The sequence below is a fragment of the Pleurodeles waltl genome, chromosome 11, assembly GCF_031143425.1.
Source record: "Pleurodeles waltl isolate 20211129_DDA chromosome 11, aPleWal1.hap1.20221129, whole genome shotgun sequence".
Lineage (NCBI taxonomy): Eukaryota > Metazoa > Chordata > Amphibia > Caudata > Salamandridae > Pleurodeles > Pleurodeles waltl.
In genome coordinates, this window is record NC_090450.1 from 407,828,133 (window position 1) to 407,849,174 (window position 21,042).

Sequence of the window (21,042 nt, forward strand, 5' to 3'; positions counted from 1 at the left end):
CCTGCTATCTTAAAGCAAAGAGACAGCTGCCTATTACACCAAAGGCACACTCAACCAGAAAGAAAGGTGCTACCATGGCCTTTCTAGGAAATATTCCAATGAACGAAATATGTAAGGCAGCAACATGGTCTACGCCTCACACATTTACTAAGCACTACTGTGTAGACGTGCTATCTGCACAACAAGCCACAGTAGGTCAAGCTGTACTAAGAACTTTATTTCAAACTACTTCCACTCCTACAGGCTGAACCACCGCTTTTGGGGAGATAACTGCTTACTAGTCTATGCACAGCATGTGTATCTGCAGCTACACATGCCACCGAACGGAAAATGTCACTTACCCAGTGTACATCTGTTCGTGGCATTAGTCGCTGCAGATTCACATGCGCCCACCCGCCTCCCCGGGAGCCTGTAGCCGTTTGGAAGTAATCTTCAACATTTGTACATTTGTAAATATATTACTTTAACCTTCATTTTGTACATACTTATTCATTCCATTGCATGGGCACTATTACTAACATACACAACTCCTACCTCACCCTCTGCGGGGAAAACAATCTAACATGGAGTCGACGCCCATGCGCAATGGAACCAAAGTAGGAGGAGTCCCTCGGTCTCGTGACTCGAAAAGACTTCTTCGAAGAAAAACAACTTGTAACACTCCGACCCAACACCAGACGGCGGCGGACTATGCACAGCATGTGAATCTGCAGCGACTAATGCCACGAACAGATGTACACTGGGTAAGTGACATTTTCCTTTTCCTGCCAGCTCTGCCACCAAAAGTAGGGTCAGAAAGTGGGTTCAGTCTCAACCACCGTTTGGAGAGGCCTGGGTTGCATTTTGAAGGTGACAAGGCCTTTGAAGCTCCCAGCCCTTAAATGCCTATCCTGCCTAGGTGAGGTCACACTTGTGCCCAGTGCAGGCCTTTGATCTGAGCCCGCAAGAGCATTAGCTCTTACCTCAGGGGGCCAGAACTGTCTTAAGGTAGCTGTACTGGTTTTGACCAGTCAGTGCCCACGCTAGGCGTTGGTAGGTTTTTCAGGTGGCACCTCTATGGTACTCTCTGAGTACATGTATTAATAAAATCCATCACTGGATTCAATGAGGGTTTATTGATACGAGATGTTTGATGCCAAACATCCCTATTGCCAATGAAGCCAACATGTAGCCGGGGAACTCGTAACGACCAGTGTCCAGCACAAGTACTTAAAATGGCTTCACTGTTCACTTACTATGTCTGAGAATCGACAAAGACATCTGCTCATGCATTATACCCTCACATGTAATATAAGGCGCCCTGCCTTTAGGTCTGGAAGATCTGCTAGTGGTGTGACTTGTATATATTGCATGCAGTGTAAAGGTGACAGGGCACAAAGGCTGTGTGCCATGTTGTGTCTTCAGTTTAGTTCTGCATCGACGCGCAGCACGCGAAAGCCACACTGTGTGCACAAACTGAGGGGGTCCAATTCATGCTACAGCCCTCAGTGGCTTTCATTTAGTACCCTATGCCCTAGGTACCATAGGTATCATTTATTAGGGGATTACAGTGGTAGCTAAAGGTTTTCCAGTCTGGAAAAACGATTGTATAGTTTTGGGGAAAGATATCTGGCACTGGGGACCTGTTTAGCAGGGACCCAGTGCATGTTCTGTCGAAATTGCACCAGAAACCAGGCAGAAGGTGGGGGCATGACTGAAGGAAGCTGACTCTGTATATACTATACCAAAGTAAGGTATTTGTGTGCACAGTCCAGTGGATCCCCAGAGGCTTTACAGAGGCTAAAATAGATAATACTAATGCTCTCTTTTGTAGTAGTGTGGTCAAACAGTTAGGCTTATCAGAAGGTAGTGCTAAGCATTTGTTGTACACACAGTCAAGAAATGAGCCACACACTCAATGACTAATTCCAGGCCAATGTTTTTATGTATCCAAAATATACTTTGTTACTTTATTTTCTATAACCAAAAGGATCTTTGTTGCAGGTAAGTACAGTTTCAAGAATGTATCACTTTCAAGTGTCACATGCACTTTGTTTAGAATTCACAGATAAAACAGTTTACAGGTAAATAATACTTTTCAGTTTCAAAAGTTGACACAGTGCAATTTCTCATAGAATGCAATGCAATCCTAGGGAAGGTAAAGTATCAATACAATTTGCAGGTAAGTACTCGACTTACGATCCTAGTCTTCAGGGTTTAAGGTGCCCAAAGGGCATAGTTTAGGGTAGACATAGAGTGCACCACCAGCAACACAGAGCCGGCCGGGTGCAGAGGTCAAAGTTGGTGTTGGGCGCCCCATGGAATCCTATGGAGACTGGGATGCTCAGAAAGAAACTTGCTTGCAGGTAAGTACTGCAACTTCAGTGCACAGACTTGGGGGGAGTTTAGGTCAGCACTAGGGGGCCACCGGTCAGCACCAAACACCCACCTTCAGTGGTGGCAGGGTGCAAACACTGTGTTGTGCACCCAATGCTTTTCAGTGAGGGTCACAAAGATGCAGCAAGTGTCTTCCAGGAGTCGACTGAAGAAAACCAGCTGCTGGACGGGTAAGTAGAGAGCCCACTGGACGTTGCTGGACCGTCTTAGTTCCCCAAGGCCAGGGGGCTGCAGGTACATTGGTACCTTTAGGCATTGGGAAATCTTTACCGGAGCCGGTTGGGGGGAGGGTCCTCTGGATTTAGGCTGCAGGCGTTGTCATGTTGGTCAAGAGGGGTCAACCCAGGGTGGACTTGGGTCGGAATCACCTGGGGACCTTCTCTGGAGCGGCGGACCTCCTGGACACGGGTCGGGTGCAGAGTGGGCAGGACTTGAGGATCCGGGGCTGTTCTGGAGTCCTTTCAGAGGTTTCTTTGTGGATCTGGCCACTGCCCTCTGGAGGTCTTGGTCCTTGGGTAGGCAGGCAGTCGTCTGGGGGTTTGTAGAGGTTGCTGGTCCTTCAGGACGAGTCCCCTTCTTGTAGCAGGAGTTTTAAAGCTCCAGACACAGTGGTAGGGCTGAGGCCAAGTCGTCTTGAGTCTTCTCTGCTTGTGCGACTCTTTAGTTCTTCTTTTTGTTAGATCACCAGGAATCTGAAGAGCAAGGTTCAGGGGTGCCCCTAAATATTAGATTTAGGGGCGTTACAAGGGTGAGAGGGCAGTAGCCAATGGCTACTGCCCCTAAGGGTGGCTACACCTTTCCTGTGCTCACTCCTTTTGGGGAGGGGGGGCACACATTCCTAACCCTATTAGCTAATATCCTCCAAAGCAAGTTGAAGAAGGATTCGGCCAGGAGGGGATCACCTCAGTTCTGGGCATCCTAGGGATGGTCCCAGCTGGGGTGAACACTCCTCTTGGTGTTAACTAATTTTCCTGCCGGACCTGCCACCAAAAGCGGGCCTGGTTTGGGAGGCGGGTATCTCCACTAGCTGTCGTGTCCTGGGGCACTATAACAGGAGGCAGGAGCCTCTGCGTCTCACCACCAAGTGCTGCAGTTCTTGCAGGGGGAGGTGTGAATCACCTACACCCATAGCGTGCTTTGTTCCTGACCGTAGAGAGCACAAAGGGTCTCGCCAAGTGGGGTCTGAAATGTGTCTTAGAGGCAGGCTGGCACAGACCAGTCAGCCTTACACTAAGGGGTTTGGTGAAATACAGAAGGCATCTCTAAGATGCCCTCTGTGTGCTTTTTTCAATAAATTAAACACTGGCATCAGTGTGGGTTTATTGAGCTGAGAAGCTTTATAACAAACTTCCCAGTCTTCAGTGAAGCCATCACAGAGCTTTGGAGTTCGTAATGACAAATTCTCAGCCCATGTTCTCAATGTGGCCATACTGCGCTTACAATGTCTAAGAATGGACGTAGACACTGTAGGGGCATATTGCTCATGCAGCTATGCCCTCACCTGTGGTATAGTATAACCTGCCTTAGGCTGCAAGGCCTGCTAGAGGGGTGACTTACCTATGTCACAGGAAGTGGTTTGTGAGCATGGCACCCAGAGAGGGATGCCATGTCGACTTTACCTTTTTCTCTCCACCAGCACACACAAGCTACTATGGCCGTGTGCATGTGTTTGGTGAGGAGTCCCTTGGGGTGGCATAATACAGGCTGCAGCCCTTAGGGATCCTCCCTGGGCACAGGACCCTTGGTACCACTGGTACTTGTTACAAGGGACTTAGCTGTGTGATAGGAGTGTGTCAATTGTGGAAGTGATGGTACAGTTTAGGGAAATGACACAGGATCCCAGCACACATTCAGTCAAATTAGCACCAGATATCGGGGCAAAAGTTGGGGGGTGGGGGGTATGGGGGGGGGGGGGGGAAGGGAGACTTAATTTTCCTGCCAGTCCTGCTGCCAAAAGTGGGCTCAGGAACTGGAGGTCGGCTGAGGCCTGGATCCCATTTCAAATGCGTTAAGACCTTTGAAGCTCCCTGCCCTGGAATATCCATCCTGCCTGGGAGAGGCGGTCACACTTCTGCCCAGGGCAGCCCTATATTCTGAGCCCTTGCCCATGCTGCGAGTTTGTAGGTTTTTCAGGGATCACCTCAAATGTGACCTCGGAGTGCATTTATTAATAAATCCCTTCACTGGATTCAGTAAGGGTTTTTTTAATATGAGATGTTTGAACTTGTAATGACCAGTGTCCAGCACGTGTACTTACAATGGCTCCACTGTTCACTTACTATGTCTGAGAATCTTCCTTAGGTACCCCATGCCCTAGGTACCAGGGGTACCATTTGCTAATGGCTTACAGTGGTAGCTAAAGGTTTGCTAGTTGGGAAAATCAACTGTGCAGTTTTGGGGAAAGCAATCTGGCACTGGGGACCTGTTTAGCAGCGACCCAGTGCACTTTCAGTCAAAGTTGCACCAGAGACCAGGCAAAAAGTGGAGGGTGACCATGTCAAAAGAGGCACTTTACTACAATGGGTGTTAGTCTTCCCCTGTCTCAACGACCGGCTGCTAAAGGTTGTCATCGCCAACCTCCAGGCTAAGGCCGATCTTCACATTCTCTGGGGTTCACTGTAAACGTGCAGAGGTCACACCTGACTCCCTCTCAGATGCTCCCTTTCATTGGAGCTGTTCAGGACTTAGTGCAGTTTTGGGCTTATTCTCCCATGCTGTGAGTCCAGGATGTTCTGGCTATTATACTGATGTTTCAGCCTCTATCCTGGATTTCGGTGAGACTGACTCTGAGGCTGCTGAGCCCCATGGCCTCCTGCATCCTTCAGTGGGACATCAAGTTCCAGTGGGCGCAGCATCAGGGGAATCTCTCCGTCATGGTCCAGATCTCGGGGTATCTACAAAGGACCTTCACTGGTGGCTAACAAGCCACAATTGGCTCAGAGGGAGACCTCTCTCACTTCCTCACCATGATCATATTCTAGTTGCAGATTCCTTACCTTAGAATAGATACCCAAGCAATACCATCCTCAGAGCAGGGCTGCAAACCTAAATCATACTAAAAAGCACTGCAGGACGCCCATGTTGCTGCCTGACAGATGTCCAGGACAGGAACTCCACGTGCTAACGCTGTGGTAGCAGCAGTTCCTCTGGTTCAGTGAGCACGCAAACCCTCTGGAGATTGTTTTTTTGCCAAAGCATTGCATATTGTAATGCAGAGATGCACCCCTTGTGAGAATTGTACGCTTCTGCACTGCCTTCCCTTTCTTCACACCCACATACCCAAAAATAGTTGATCATCCACCCAGAAATCTTTAGTGTGATTAAGATAGCACACCAGTACTCTTTTTAGATCAAGACAATGGAGTCTCTCCTCCTCATGAGAAGGATGTGGGGGTGCGTAACAAGTAGGCAAAGTGACAGACTGGCCTACGTGCAAAGATGTGACAACCTTGGGAAGGAAGGAGGCCGTCACGTGTAGCAGTACTTTGTCAGGATGTACAGACAAAAATGGAGGCTTCTAAGAACGAGCCTGAAGCTCACTCACTATGCGAGCAGAGATGATAGCGACCAGGAAAGACAGTCTTGAGGGTAAGGAGCCGCAGAGGACAGTTCTGTAACAGCTCAAATGGAGAACACATCAAGTAAGTGAGGACAAGATTGAGGTCCCACTGAGGCATAAGTGGAGTGGGAGGATACAAATGAGTAAGACCTTTGAGGAATCTCCCCACAATAGGGGACTTGAAAACACAAGGTTGATCTGGCAATCTAAGAAAAGCTGAGATAGCCGATAAGTAGCCTTTAAGAGTGCCAAAAGCAGAACTCTGACGGACTAAGGAAAGAGTGAACAAAAGAACCTCAGAAAGAGGGGCAAAGAGAGAATCAGCTGACTTGTCTGTGCACCATGCCACAAATTTATGCCCATAACAGGTGTATACTGTTTTGGTGGAGGGACGCCTGGCTGCCAAAATCACATCGCAGACTTAGAGCAGAAGGTGAAAAGCCGCCAACTGCCTGCCTTGGGGGACACGGTCGCACAAGTTCTGCCGCCGTTCTCGGAGGAGGCCCGTGCAATCGTCTCCCAGGCTGATGCCGATGGGAGACACACGGGCAAGTTCACCATACGATGTGGGTTGGACATGACTGACTCTCTAGGGTATATTTGTTGCGTCAACAGTGGCATTATGACACCACGCCTGTTTGAGAACTTCTGTTTTTTCTGGGTATGTCCAGCAGACCCTCAAGGACATGCCCTTTGATGCCTCTCATCTCTTTGGAGATCAGGCCGATTCGGCACTGGAGAGATTTAAGAACTCCCGGGCTATGGCTCAGTCCCTTGGACTTTTCCACTGCCCCTCATCCCCATGAGTCCCCCTTTTGCCCCTTTCATAGCCACAGGAGGGGCTCCCTGTTACATCCCTTCCTCATCCACTGTGCCACGCATGCTGTTCAGCTTCTGCGTGGCCAGGGGCACTGAATCATATAGGCTTGTGGGACAGGGAACCAGAGGTCTGCCCAGTCCACCCGCACCTCTGCCCCTGCTGCAGCCTCCAAACCTTCCTAGTGCATCCCCCACCTCCGGCCATTTGGCTGCAGGATATGCCATTACTTGCGCCACTGGGAATCCATCACGACCGACAGGTGGGTTTTGCAGATCGTCCAAAGGGGCTACTCCCTCCCCTTCATCCATGCCTCCATCTTTTGGCCACCTGAAGGAGGATCATTTGACACTTCTCTGTGATGTCCTATCCTCGACCTCAGGACCCTCAATCCCTTCCTCAGGAAGGAGAAGTTCAAAATGCTCACCGTGACTCAGGTCCTTTCTGCCTTGGACCCAGGAGACTGGATGGTGGCGTTGGACTTGCAAGACACTTATTTTTATATCCCCGTTTTGCATGCTCACAGGCGTTATCTACGATTCGTGGTAAGTCACGAGCACTTTGTTCGAGTGTTCACGAAAGTGATGGCGGTGGTTGCAGCTCATCTGCACAGGTCGTAAATTTCAGTCTTCCCCTACCTCAACGACTGGCTGTTGAAGGCAGACACACACCAGAAAGTCATCTTCCACCTTCAGACCATGGCGAACCCCCTGCATATGCTGGGGTTCACTATAAACATGCCAAAGTCACACCTGACCCCCTTTCAGACACTCCTTTCATCGGAGCTGTTCTGGACACAGCGCAGTTTCAGGCCTATCCTCCCAATCAGCAAGTTTGGGAAATTCAGGCTATGATTCCGATGTTTCAGCCTCTATCCTGTGTTTTGGTGGGTATGACTCTGAGGCCGCTGGGCCTCATGGCCTCCTGCATCCTGCTAGTGACAAATGCCAGATGGCATATACAGGGCTCTGCATTGAGTCCTGAAGTTCCAGTGGGCGCAGCGTCAGGGGAATCTGTCCGACATGGTCTAGATCTCGGAGAGGACTGCAAAAAATCTGCAGTGGTGCCTTTCGAATCAAGATTGGATCAAAAGGCAGATTTCTCTCCCTTCCTCAACCAGAATTTACAATAGCAACAGATGTATCACTTCTGGGCTGGGGCGGCCACATGGGAGAGGTGGAGATAAGAGGCCTGCTGGAGCTCCGGGTGATCACACTTGGGTTGAGGCATTCCTTCCCTCTATCAAGGGGAAGATGGTGCAGGTGTTCATGGACAACACCACCGCCATGTGGTACTGCAACAAACAGGGCAGTGTGGGGTCCTGGACCTTTTGTCTAGAGGCTCTGCACCTCTGGACGTAGCTGGTACATGAAGGCATTTTTCTGGTTGTTCAACATATGGTGGGCTCTCTGAACGCCAGAGCAGATGAACTCAGCCATCGATGCATAGTCAATCACAAATGGCATCTCCATCCGAAGGTGGCGCAAGGCCTCTTTCAGCAGTGGGGAGAGCCTTGGTTAGATCTGTTTGCCTCCGCAGAGAACGTGCAATATCTGCAGTTTTGCGCATTGGAGTTTCTGAGGTAGTTCTCGCTTGGTGACGCATTTAGTCTTGAGTGGAGGTCAGGCCTCCTGTTTGCCCTTCCTCCCTTACCACTCTTGCCCAGAGTTCTCAAGAAGATCAGGAACAACTGGGCCCAAGTCACCCTTGTGGCTCTAGACTGGGCACGGAGAGTCTGGTATCCCGAGCTACCCAGCTATCCCGAGAAGAGGAGGGACTCCACCATCTGGACCCAAAAGAAATGTCGTTCTACCTTGATCAAACAAAAGAGTTCCAGTGGACGACCAACTTTTTGTGGGGTTTGTTGGATCTACAAAAGGTTGAGCGGTGCCGTAACGAACCATCTCTCGATGGGTCGTTCTCTGCATCAAGATATGCTACACACTGTCAAAAAAGCAACCTCCTGAGGGCTTAGGGGCTCATTGCACCAGAGCTAAACTGTGACCTCTGTGTTCGCATGTGCAGTCACGGTCATGGACATCTGCCAGGCAGCAACGTGGTCTTCTCTGCTCATGTTTACCAAGCATTACTGCCTGGACAGTCCAGTCCGTGGAGAGGGGCACTTCGCCTGTTCAATCCTGCAGAACTTCTTAGTTTGTTTGTCCACAAGCCCACCACCGGGAATGGTATTGCTTGGTTATCTTTTCAAAAGTAAGAAATCTGCAGCCAGAAGTCTTTGTCAGATGAGCAAGTTTTCTTCAGTAACACCTTCTCTGGTAGAGACGATATCAAGCTGTAGATTCCTTACCGACCCACCCATCCTACCCACTTTGTAGACAGATTTCTAGGTTTAGGGATGATCCCTTTTTGGGGCCCTAGTATGAAGACACCTGTGTTAGTGCTCATCATGGCTCTCTGCATCTGGCGTGGAAAGTCGTGAAAAGTAACTGATGTTAGCGTGCTGAGAGGAACCTATATAAGTGAAGCGGAACTCTCTTCCAGTGCCGCCACCTGGTGCTGACCGACGCCACCTACTGCCACAGAGGTACTCACAAAAAAATCTTCCGGATCCAGTCTAACACCTGGGGAGAATTCAAAGGTAAGAAATCTGAACCTAGATATTGTCTCTACCATATAAGGCATTACATAAAGTAAGTAACTAAGGGCCACATGTCACAGGTTTCCCAGTTTCCCAATAGCGATTACCCAATTGCGATTTTATTTGTTTATTTTTTATTTATTTATTTATTTTTTTATTTCTTTATTTCTTTATTTTTTTGCGAATCACAATTAAGTTATCGCTATTGGCATGTATGAAACTCCAGGAGTTTCACATAGTGATTCACAAGGGCTCGCAAATGGGCCTACCTCATTAATATTCATGAGGTAGATCGCAATTTGCGACCCATTGCGAATGGCTACAATCACAGGGACCATGTCTGTAATTACTTTTCAATAAAAGCAATCTTTTTTTTTTCTTCTTTTTTTTTTTTTTTTTATTAAATGCAGCCCGTTTCCCTTAAAGGAAAAAGGTTTGCATTTAAAAAAGAAAAATGAAAAGTTTTCTTTTTTACATTTTTTAAGAGTAGGCAGTGGTCCGGGGGCCACTGCCTGCTCTTAAATTTTTTTTTTGCATGCATTCACAAAGGGGAAGGGGACCCCTTCCCCTTTGCGAATGGGTTACCACCAATTTGAAATTGGTGGTAACTGTGATTGTTTTGCAACCACATTCACGGTCACAAAACAATCATACATACCTCTGCGATTCGGTATTAGGAAGGGACACCCTTGACACGCCCTTTCCTAATACCAAATCGGTATGTAGTCGCAAATCCTATTTGCGATTCGGTAACAAGTTACTGAATGGTGGGGGGCCAAGGTGTCCCGAAACTTCGCGTAAAATTCGGCTGGGAAACCGTCAGGGCCAGGCGTCTTGCCCGTCGCCAACTCCGATATTGCCACCTCAACCTCCTTGAGGCTGATCGTCTCGTCAAGTTCGCGCCTCTCCACCTCTGAAACTTTGGAAGAATCACCTCTGTCAACAATGGGGACTCTACCTCGACTGAAGGCCTGGGCCGCTCCTCATAGAGGTTCCAGTAATAGGCGGCGAAACTCGGCGCAATCTCGTCTGGTGTCTGAGAGATAGCACCTGAGCCGTCAACGATCCCTGGGACCACCCTGTCCGCCATTGGTCTCGTGGCAAGCCAGTGCAGGAGTTTTACATTTTTGTCCCCCCACCCGTCTACACGGGCCATGGAGGCTCGCCACATGTGTTTCGCAGTCTCAAGTGTTGTGTTTAATCTCCTCTTGGACCAAGGCCAACTACACCCACCAACCCTGCAACCTGGCCCTCTAGGCGAACCGCTCTCGCCTCGAGCACCGATACTTTTTGACTGCGTGTGCGCTCCCACGCCCGGAGAAGCTGCCTGGTGTGACCCCTGACAGGGGACTGACAGGACTCCCAAATGATGCCCGACGATGCCACGGATCCCAGGTGTAGGAAGTTGGCTTTGTATGTACTATTTCAAAGTAAGAAATAGCATGCACAGAGTCCAAGGTTTCCCCTTAGAGGTAAGATAGTGGAAAAAAGAGATAATTCTAATGCTCTATTTTGTGGTAGTGTGGTCGAGCAGTAGGCTTATCAGAGGGCAGTGTTAAGCATTTGTTGTACACACACAGGCAATAAATGAGGAACACTCACTCAAAGACAATTCCAGGCCAATAGGTTTTTGTATAGAAAAATATATTTTCTTCATTTATTTTTAAGAACCACAGGTTCAAGATTTACAATCAATACTTCAAATGAAAGGTACTTCACTTAGGTATCATAGGAACTTTGAATCAGCAAAATATCATATACAGTTTTGGCAAAAATGGCAATAAGCTATTTTAAAACTAGACACAGTGCAAATTTCAACAGTTCCTGGGGGAGGTAAGTATTTGTTAGTTTTGCAGGTAAGTAAACCACCTACAGGGTTCAAAGTTGGGTCCAAGGTAGCCCACCGTTGGGGGTTCAGGGCAACCCCAAAGTTACCACACCAGCAGCTCAGGGCTGGTCAGGTGCAGAGGTCAAAGTGGTGCCCAAAACACATAGGCTTCAATGGAGAAGGGGGTGCCCCGGTTCCAGTCTGCCAACAGATAGGTACCCGCCACTTCGGAGGGCAGACCAGGGGGGTTTTGTAGGGCACCGGGGGGGACACAAGTCAGCACAAAAAGTACACCCTCAGCGGCACGGGGCGGGCGGGTGCAGAGTGCAAACAGGCGTCCGGTTTGCAATGGAGTTCAATGGGTCTCTTCAGCGAAGCAGGCAGGCAGGGGGAAGGGGGGGGGGAGGGAGCTCCTCGGGGTAGCCACCACCTGCGTAACGGAGAGGGCCACCTGGGGGTCGCTTCTGCACTGGAGGTCGGATCCTTCAGGTCCTGGGGGCTGCTGGTGCAGTGTCTTTACCAGGCGTCGGGTTCTTAGAAGCAGGCAGTCGCGGTCAGGGGGAGCCTCTGGATTCCCTCTGCAGGCGTCGCTGGGGGGGGTCAACTCTGGCTACTCACAGGGTTGCAGTCGCCGGGGAGTCCTCCCTGTAGTGTTGGTTCTCCGCAGGTCGAGCTGGGGGCGTCTGGTGCAGAGTGGAAAGTCTCATGCTTCCGGCGGGAAACGTGCAGTCCTTTAAAGTTTTTCTTTGTTGCAAAGTTGTTTCTTCTTTGGAGCAGAGCCGCTGTCCTCGGGCGTTCTTGGTCCTTTTAGATGCAGGGTAGTGCTCGAAGGCTTCAGAGGTCGCTGGACCCTGGGGGACGCGTCGCTGGTGCAGTTTTTCTTGAAGTGGGGAGACCGGCCGGTAGGGCTGGGGCCAAAGCAGTTGGTGTCTCCGTCTTCTCTGCAGGGCTTTCAGGTCAGCAGTCCTTCTTCGTCTTCAGGTTGCAGGAATCTATCTTGCTAGGTTCTGGGAGCCCCTAAATACTCAATTTAGGGGTGTGTTTAGGTCTGGGGGGTTAGTAGCCAATGGCTACTAGCCCTGAGGGTGGCTACACCCTCTTTGTGCCTCCTCCCTGAGGGGAAGGGGGCACATCCCTAATCCTATTGGGGGAATCCTCCATCTGCAAGATGGAGAATTTCTAAAAGTCAGTCACCTCAGCTCAGGACACCTCAGGGGTTGTCCTGACTGGCCAGTGACTCCTTGTTTTTCCTCATCATCTCCTCCGGCCTTGCTGCCAAGCCGGAGGGGACGGGCATCTCCACTAGCTGGAGTGCCCTGGGGCGCTGTAACAAAGGGGGTGAGCCTTTGAGGCTCACTGCCAGGTGTTACAGTTTCTGCAGGGGGAGGTGAGAAGCACCTTCACCCAGTACAGGCTTTGTCACTAGCCACAGAGTGACAAAGGCACTCTCCCCATGTGGCCGGCAACATGTCTGGTGTGTGGCAGGCTGGCAAAACTAGTCAGCCCACACTGGAAGTCGGGTATGTTTCCAGAGGGCATCTCTAAGATGCCCTCTGGGGTGTATTTCACAATAAAATGTAGACTGGCATCAGTGTGCATTTATTGTGCTGAGAAGTTTGATACCAAACTTCCCTGTTTTCAGTGTAGCCATTATGGTGCTGTGGAGCTCGTGTATGACAGACTCCCAGACCATATACTCTTATGGCTACCCTGCACTTACAATGTCTAAGGTTTTGCTTAGACACTGTAGGGGCATAGTGCTCATGCACCTATGCCCTCACCTATGGTATAATGCACCCTGCCTTAGGGCTGTAAGGCCTGCTAGAGGGGTGACTTGTATATGCCATAGGCAGTGTGAGGTTGGCATGGCACCCTGAGGGGAGTGCCATGTCGACTTAGTCATTTTCTCCCCACCAGCACACACAAGCTGGCAAGCAGTGTGTCTGTGCTGAGTGAGGGGTCCCCAGGGTGGCATAAGACATGCTGCAGCCCTTAGAGACCTTCCCTGGCATCAGGGCCCTTGTTACCAGTTACAAGGGACTTAACTGGATGCCAGGGTGTGCCATTTGTGGAAACAAAGGTACAGTTTTAGGGAAAGAACACTGGTGCTGGGGCCTGGTTAGCAGGCCTCAGCACACTTTCAAATCATAACTTGGCATCAGCAAAGGCAAAACGTCAGGGGGGAAACATGCCAAGGAGGCATTTCCTTACACCAGGTTAAAAGTGAAAAACTTGGAGGGCCTGGGCATACTCGTTGTCCTGCAGGTACCAGGCGTTGAGCCGCCATATCAGTCGTCGTTCCGCGCCCACCCCTTCCAGACAAAGCAGGAGCGGTGCATGATCCGAGACCCTATGAGGAAGGATTTCCACTCCCAAGACTCTGGGCACATCGAGAGCCGGTACAAGAAGAGATCAATTTGTGCCTGGGTGTGGTGCGCCGCCGATGTATGGGTGTATTGCCACAGATGGGGATGCCAAACCCGCCACACATCGCAGAGACCCAGATCCTCCATTCATCTGCACAGTCCGGATGCCCCCACCCTTTGGCCTGAGGACGGGGTGCCCCTTGATGTCAACCTCAGGATCCACAACAGAGTTAAAGTCCCCTCCCAGTACGGTGATTCCCGGGGGAAGTCCCGCCACCACCCCCCTAAGGGACGTCAAGAACCGCTCTCGAGCCCCTGAAGGGGCATAGACACTAAGAATATTGACCGGGTATCCCCCAAGCAAGCAGGACACCACAACGTACCGCCCCGCTATCACTAGTGGCAAGGAACGATACAGCAACACCGCCACACCTCTCGATCCCCTGGAGAACCCAGCATAATAGGCTCTGTCATAGCCCCCCCTCATGAGCACAGGGGCACCTAGTACCCCACAGGTGGGTTTCCTGGAGCAGGACCACAGACAGGGAAAACCGTCGGATAGTGGAGAAGACTGCGGACTGCTTAATTTTGTCCCAAGAGTCAGTTTACGTTCCAGGAGAGGACCCGCTTAGCTTGCTCAAGCATACGGACAAATGTGGTTGCTTCCCATGGAATGTGCCCACCCGAGCCTCCCATTGTGACCAACTATTCAAGAACAGAAAAACATAACACAAGTCCAACCATGGACAACAGTGTACGAACAATCCCTCCACACCCCCCAACTACCCCCCCATACTTCCAACCCAGAAGCATCTGTCTCCCAAAACTGTAAATACAGTGTGTCAACAGTAAGTGTGGAGTGTTGGACCCCTCCTTCAAGATGGAGTTTTGCAATACGGCCCTCGGCCGCCCTGTGTGCAGTCCTGGGGGGACGTCGACGTTCATGCTCTCACTTCCAACACAAGGCGCAGAGAGGTCAGCCACAAGAAAGCCGGGGGGACTGGCTAAGGTGCTCCACCTCCGGGGCCGATACTAGACTCCCACTGCCAGGGCCCCCCAGCGTGGTCCCATCCACGGGCTGACTCGGGCCAGCTCAGCCATCCTCCGCTGACCCGGCGCACAGGCCACTCTGCCTCCTCCTGGGGGACCGGGTTCTCCTGCGCCCCCCGGACCTCTGGGGAGCCGCTGGGAGCAGGTGCCTGTCTCTCACCCCACCCCCCGCCCGGGGGAGCCCCTCCGGGCTATCCGATGCTCCTCCGTAAGCCAATACCAAGCCGCCTCCGGGGAATCAAAGAAGAAGGACTTTCCATCATGGAGAACCTTGAGGCGAGGAGGGAAGAGGAGCATGTAGGTCAACTGCATCGCCCGGAGCTTCTGCTTGACCCCTTCATACAATTGCTGCCTGGCCTGCACCTCGCAGGTGTAGTCGGGGAAGATGAGGATCCTATAATTGTCCCAGCGGAGGTCCGGGTGTGCTCTCGCCTGCCGAAGGATGGCGTCTCGGTCTTTGAAGTTGAGGAACTGCTCGATCATCGGCCTCTGGGTACCGCCCGAAGTCGCTGGTTAGGGACCCATGACTTAATCCAACGTTCCAAGAAATCAATGGCATGTCCCGCCTTTGCTTCCTCCGGGAATCCCACAAAGTGCAAGTTATTCCGCCTGGTGCGGTTTTCTGCATCCTCCGCTCTGTGGTGCAGTTCACCTGTTCGAGTCTGCAACTGGGCGACCTTGGCTTAAAGATCCGCAATCTTGTCTTCTGCCTGGGACATATTGCTTTTATTCAAAATTCCTAAAGTATCTAAGTGAAGTACCTTGCATTTAAAGTGTTTACTGCAAATCTTGAACCTGTGGTTCTTAAAATAAACTAAGAAAGGATATTTTTCTATATAAAAACCTATTGGCCTGGAGTAAGTCTTTGAGTGTGTGTTCCTCATGTATTGCCTGTGTGTGTACAACAAATGCTTAACACTACCCTCTGATAAGCCTACTGCTCGACCACACTACCACAAAATAGAGCATTAGAATTATCTAATTTTGCCACTATCTTACCTCTAAGGGGAAACCTTGGACTCTCTGCACACTATTTCTTACTTTGAAATAGTATATACAGAGCCAACTTCCTACACCTAGTATATGGTACCTAGGTACCCAGGGCATTAATACACCAGGGGGCTGAGCAACCTACACGTGAATGAAGTGAAGTACTAGATTCTGGGAGCCAGATATAGCAATAAAAATGATTGCCTGGTAGACATACCAGCAGGGATAAGTCATTGTTAGAAGCCTTTTGGACCATTCCACTGTGGTAGGCTAGTACATGAGACAAAAGTTAATAGTGAAGCAGTTAGGTTCTTCCAGATTGTGTAGGAAGATCAGCGTCTTGAGCGAATCTCCTTTCATTTTGTCCTGATACCATCAAGTTGTTAGTTGTATCCCAAGTGCATAGTAGTGTTCTGATGAAATTGACTTACATAGTACGCTATGCAGAGCATGATAGGGAGAATAAAACAAACAGATTTTTCTATTATGCAAATCTAGGCGTAGACACAGAGGATTTCGGAAACATATCCAACTTGTTTACTGCGTGGGGAGTCATGAGTGCAGAATAGTGGTTGGAGTTCCCTGTGGGAGGTTCAACATTGTTGATTTGTTAGAACCACCTAAAACCTTAAGTTGGAAGTTTGTACGTATTGTGAATCATCCCGCAGTATACCCCAAGTCCTAGTCTTTGTGAAGTTCTTCTGCTCCTACGGTGGCTAGAGCTTTACTGGAATTGTCTATCAAGTTGGATTCACCAAGGCAGTGGTCTGATTTCATGTCTTTCTACGTGAAGGTCATATCCTCGTCATACCACCAAATACCACTTGGCTGATGGAACATTTTATTGAAATGTTTAGAGTATTACAAGAATCCTGTTAAAGGGAAAGTGGTATTTGTAGCAAGTGTTGGCTGCATTTGTAGCAAGTGTTGGCTGCAGATACACATGCAATGCACACTTCTGCCAACTAGTGTTGGGCTTGGACTCTACAACTTGATTTTCTTGAAAACGTATTTTATTGCTGAAGTGACATTGAGTCTCCTCCTCTTCCAGAGAATGCACATGTTCAACGGCTCCTTTGTTAGATTTAATTTTTTTCTCTGCCATTGGGTTTCTGAAGGATTGTGCTGGAGCTCTGAGCATCTTCGACGCTTTTGCGAACTTTGGAAGCGGCTTCTACTCGAAGAATACAACTCTCCTGTGTCATGTTCAGTCCTCAGATTTAAGTTTTTCAGTGACCATTCCATTTGGGTCGATTTCAACACAAGTCTCTTCCAAGTTCCACCAATAATGTTCGGCTCTGGATGTTGGAAGATAAAATAAAAAGGAGACTTTTCAGGAAGTGCCCTTGAGAAGCTGGGCAAAATATGATACTCTGACCAGCACAATGTCTGCTTGTTGCTGGAGAACAACGAGCATGACTGCACTTCCTGTGGCTTGTTCAAGAATAAGAAAAGCTGATACTCCAGACACAACCTATACCTAGCTTATACCATGGAGAATGGCAGTGGAGGCTGAATTCTCTGCAGATGAAGAGTAACTGCTAGAGATCGGACACAAGGAAGAAGAGGACGTTACCATGGAGGGGGATGCAGCCCTCACTATTTCACTTCTGAATACTCCAGCCAACATAAGGACTACTGTGCTGAGTCGAAGTCGTCTGAGGAACCTTTGGAAGGGCAACCGCATCAGGAACAGGACCCAGGACAAAGACAACTCCACAGATTGTGAGTATTCAAGGTCCCCAGATCCCTGCACATCCAAAAGACTACACCCACAGCCCTCCCACCATCTCCTTGACGCACCACAGCCTTCAGGTGCTGGCAGAGGACAACAGCGTGCCTTGGAGGCAAGACAGGATGACACTGTGCTTGATCCCAATCAGGTTCCGGGCCACTGTGGCAGACATTGAAGGGGCACACAGCCCTTACACCTGCAGCAGCACTTAGTGCTAACAAAATCATCAATGCTTGTGCAACCTATGGTGCCAACAAAGCCTTCGACATCCTGCCCTGCACTTGAAGCTCCCACAAGCCACGGCTGCCCTGTTAAGTGATCAAGCCACGCCACTCATAGGTTCCATCTTAGTATTTTCAAGTGATCTTAAGTAAGTTGTCTTTGAACTGTCAACAAAGAAGTGGGCTACTCTTCTGGATTCTTTGTTGACTGACTGACTGTCAATCAGTAGTAATTTTTTCCCTGGGATTCTTCATGAGAGCCCTCACTACCCTGATTAGCTACCATCCAATGTAAGTCCTCATTACATGTTGGTGGGAAATTTAGTGAGGTAATACTCCATCCAGATTTACTGATACTATGGAGCAAAGTAAATAATTGGTGTTGCATTACTATACGATTACACATGTGGAATGGTGTCAGGAAATGGAGTGTATTATATGGTGTGGTTGTGGGATCTCACTGTGTAATATTTACCAGGACCTTTGGGTTTCGTTTGTCAAACCCTCAGCTCAGTCCTGGGTAACTGTGGCACTGGGCAGGAGGTGTTGAGCATTCAACCTGCAACAAAACAATTTATGAAGAAATTGACATGGCCCTCAAAAAATCCGACATCAATTTATAAAAATAGATTGTATTTTTGTATGAATTCAGACATTAGAACGAAAAAGATCAACCAAAGGGTTCTGGAGAAGTAGATTTTATAAGCAAGAATAAATCGAAGCAATTTCACTCAACAGCTAACAAGCCTGTGCAAAGTCAACAAATTGGACACTTGAAAACATTTTCATGGAAAACTTAGGTAAGTGTTAATGCATTTGCTTAGAAGTACTTGGGGTGACCAACTCCTGCAGGAAGTTAGTCAGAGGGGACCAGCAAAGTCCTCAAGAACAGTTAACTTCACATGAGAAGCAGCCCTTCAGAAGTTGAAGGCACTTCATCCATGTTGCAATGGATTTCTGTGGAGTTGTTCTGGTGCAAGAGATGAAGATGCGTTAAGGATGCTGTGGGTGTAGCGCAATGTTCGGGGGTGGTCTTCCTGCAGGAATTCCTCAGACCAGGATTATGGTGAGGGTGGGCCTGGTTGCAGAGTCGATATCTCATAAAGTCATCTCTGGTCTACCAATTGCCTGTTGTTGTGGTCATAGGCCACTCTTTCCTGGCATAGTAACTTTCCTTCTGAGAATTTTGGCAACTCTCTGACAGCACTCCCGGGCTCAGCACACTCTGTGCAACAGGTCTTTGTCCTCTGTGCTGCACGGTGGCGTTGGTGGCAGCTTGAAGACATTGGGCTGCCAACTTGCCCCAGGAGGCTTCTTCAGCAGTTACGTCTCTGTGCTGTGAACATAAGGACAATTAGATGTCTCTTAGATATCTCTTAGAGTTCTCTTGTTCAAAAGTTTTGAAGGCAACAAAGTGGCACCTTTACTAAAGCTGCACACTGCAACATGTAACATCAATTTCGACTTGGGATTCAAATCAGGCTTAATGTAGTGATTTGTTTGATACCGTGGAATGCCCACGTTGGTTGCACCGTTCAGTAGTTAGCACAGCTGTGGGGTCAGCTTGTAACCCCGTCCTCTCGAATTGGATGACCAAGTCTTTTGGTTGTTTTGTGTATTTTACCGTAAGTAAAGTACATGCCCTGCCCGTGTCATAAGTTACACCCTGCTTTTAGGCTCAGTATGCCTGCCACACCTGTCCAGGGAAGTGGTAGCTTTGCCAAGTCGAGTTAGCAGTGCACAATTGCTCTACCAGTCTGCAGTGGCAGACTCGGAGGCTTGTTTTGCATGGAGGCCCTCCAGGGTGGCTCAATCAGTGCTGCTAGTCCTGGGGTACCCCTCTAACTTACATGCCCTGGGTACCAGGATGCCATTTACTAGGTACTTACAATTAAGTTAGCCATTTCCAATTGGGTATAGCCTTTCCGACATACACTTTAGGGTCAGGGCACTGCCACTGAGCTCTGGTTAGCAGGCCTCAGTGCACTTTGAGCCAATAAACCAGCAGCATGAGTCAAAACAACTTGGGGATGACCATGCAAAAAAGGCATTTCTTTACAGATGGGGAATAACTTTGTGAATCTGTTTATACTTTAATTTCTATAGGTTTTCCAACTTTCTGCACACGTTTTCCCAATGACATGTCATCGGGGTTTTTACTGGTGTAATGCGTCTTGGCAAATTATTGGAAGTGCAGGATTTACTCATAATCCTTAACCCTGATTCAGGTTGAACACAGAGGATTACCTTTGAGGTCTTTAGTTTGTAGAGCCACCTGCTGGAATATATCAAATTTAGATCTCTCTGAGCTTCATGCCTGGAAATCCGTGGGCCTGATATCCTAAGGTAAGGTTTCATTCAATTCAGGCAGTAGTAGCGTTTTCATAAGTCAAATTTTCAGCCTGACCTTTTTGTGTGGGGAGTGACATATGAATCCATCACAACACAAAACACCCATTTGCAGAGATTGTAAAAACTCCTTCTTCCTTAATATGTATGAGTAAGAAGCCCTTTGTGAGTCCCTGCAAATGGCTGAAAGGAACAACATATCTCTATTCCTGAATTCACATTCCCAAAATGCTGTTTTAAGAAATAAGAGTTTACTTTCAAGGAACGGCTGAGGGAGGAGCATGCAGTGGTCCTCTATAGTTCAGTAGTTGTGGCTGCAAACTGCTACTATATTGCTACTATACTGCCTGCTCTCAAAGAAGATGGGCATCCAGTGCACACCAGCTTTCCTTTTCGACTCAGTTGGTGTCACAAGTGGCAACTTGAGTGTTCAAAATACTTTTTTTACTCACATTGTGGCTATTGTACTTGGCTTCACACTGTTTTGTGGTCACGGAACAAAAACGTGATTTTGGGTATTAAAATCTTTGCAACTGTAAAACTGTTTCATTCATATATATCCCAGTTCACATGGCAAAGCTTAACTCCTTTCTAATAAGCGTGTTTTTTCTTTAACAGTTACAGTACTCTAAAGCTATACCTCACCTACTGTGTCCCTTCTGCCTCTATTTATTCATATTATATTGCTAAGTCGTACCATATGCTGAAATATCAGACGGGATTCCAGTGACTATAACAAAACTTGAGAGTTCTACACAATTAGGTTTTGTACACTTGTGTCACCATTTTAATTACTTAGTAATTAAATTTGTGTGCCAGTTGATTGCCATAGTATCCCAAGCTGCCTTATTCATTCCTTGTGTTGTTTTCTTTTTGTACTTTTTTTTTTAGCTCCTCCAAGCAGTTTCTTTTTCGTATTTCTGACACACTTAACTTCTTCTATTTTAGTCTGTTTGACACTCTACGCAGTGAAGTTCGCGTAATGGAGGGATTGCATAAGATGGGAATTGAGGGTGTTGCCTTACATGACATTCTGAAGCTGAACATTCAGCCATCCGATTCAGACTATGCCGTGGACATCCGGACCTCAGCCATTGCAGTAAGTGAGACTGAAAGGACATAGAAACTAATTTAGGTTTTTCTCTATTACTT

At 48.6% G+C, this 21,042-nt stretch overlaps 1 protein-coding gene across 3 annotated transcripts in view; it reads left to right on the forward strand.

Moving 5' to 3' along the window:
- Positions 1-21,042, forward strand: part of UGGT1 (UDP-glucose glycoprotein glucosyltransferase 1) — a 1,185,714-nt gene that overhangs the window by 323,148 nt on the left and 841,524 nt on the right. For all 3 annotated transcript variants that reach the window (XM_069213734.1, XM_069213736.1, XM_069213735.1), the window contains exon 13: positions 20,839-20,989. In XM_069213734.1, coding sequence (XP_069069835.1) covers positions 20,839-20,989 — 151 coding nt within the window. The remainder of the gene's footprint in view (positions 1-20,838; positions 20,990-21,042) is intronic.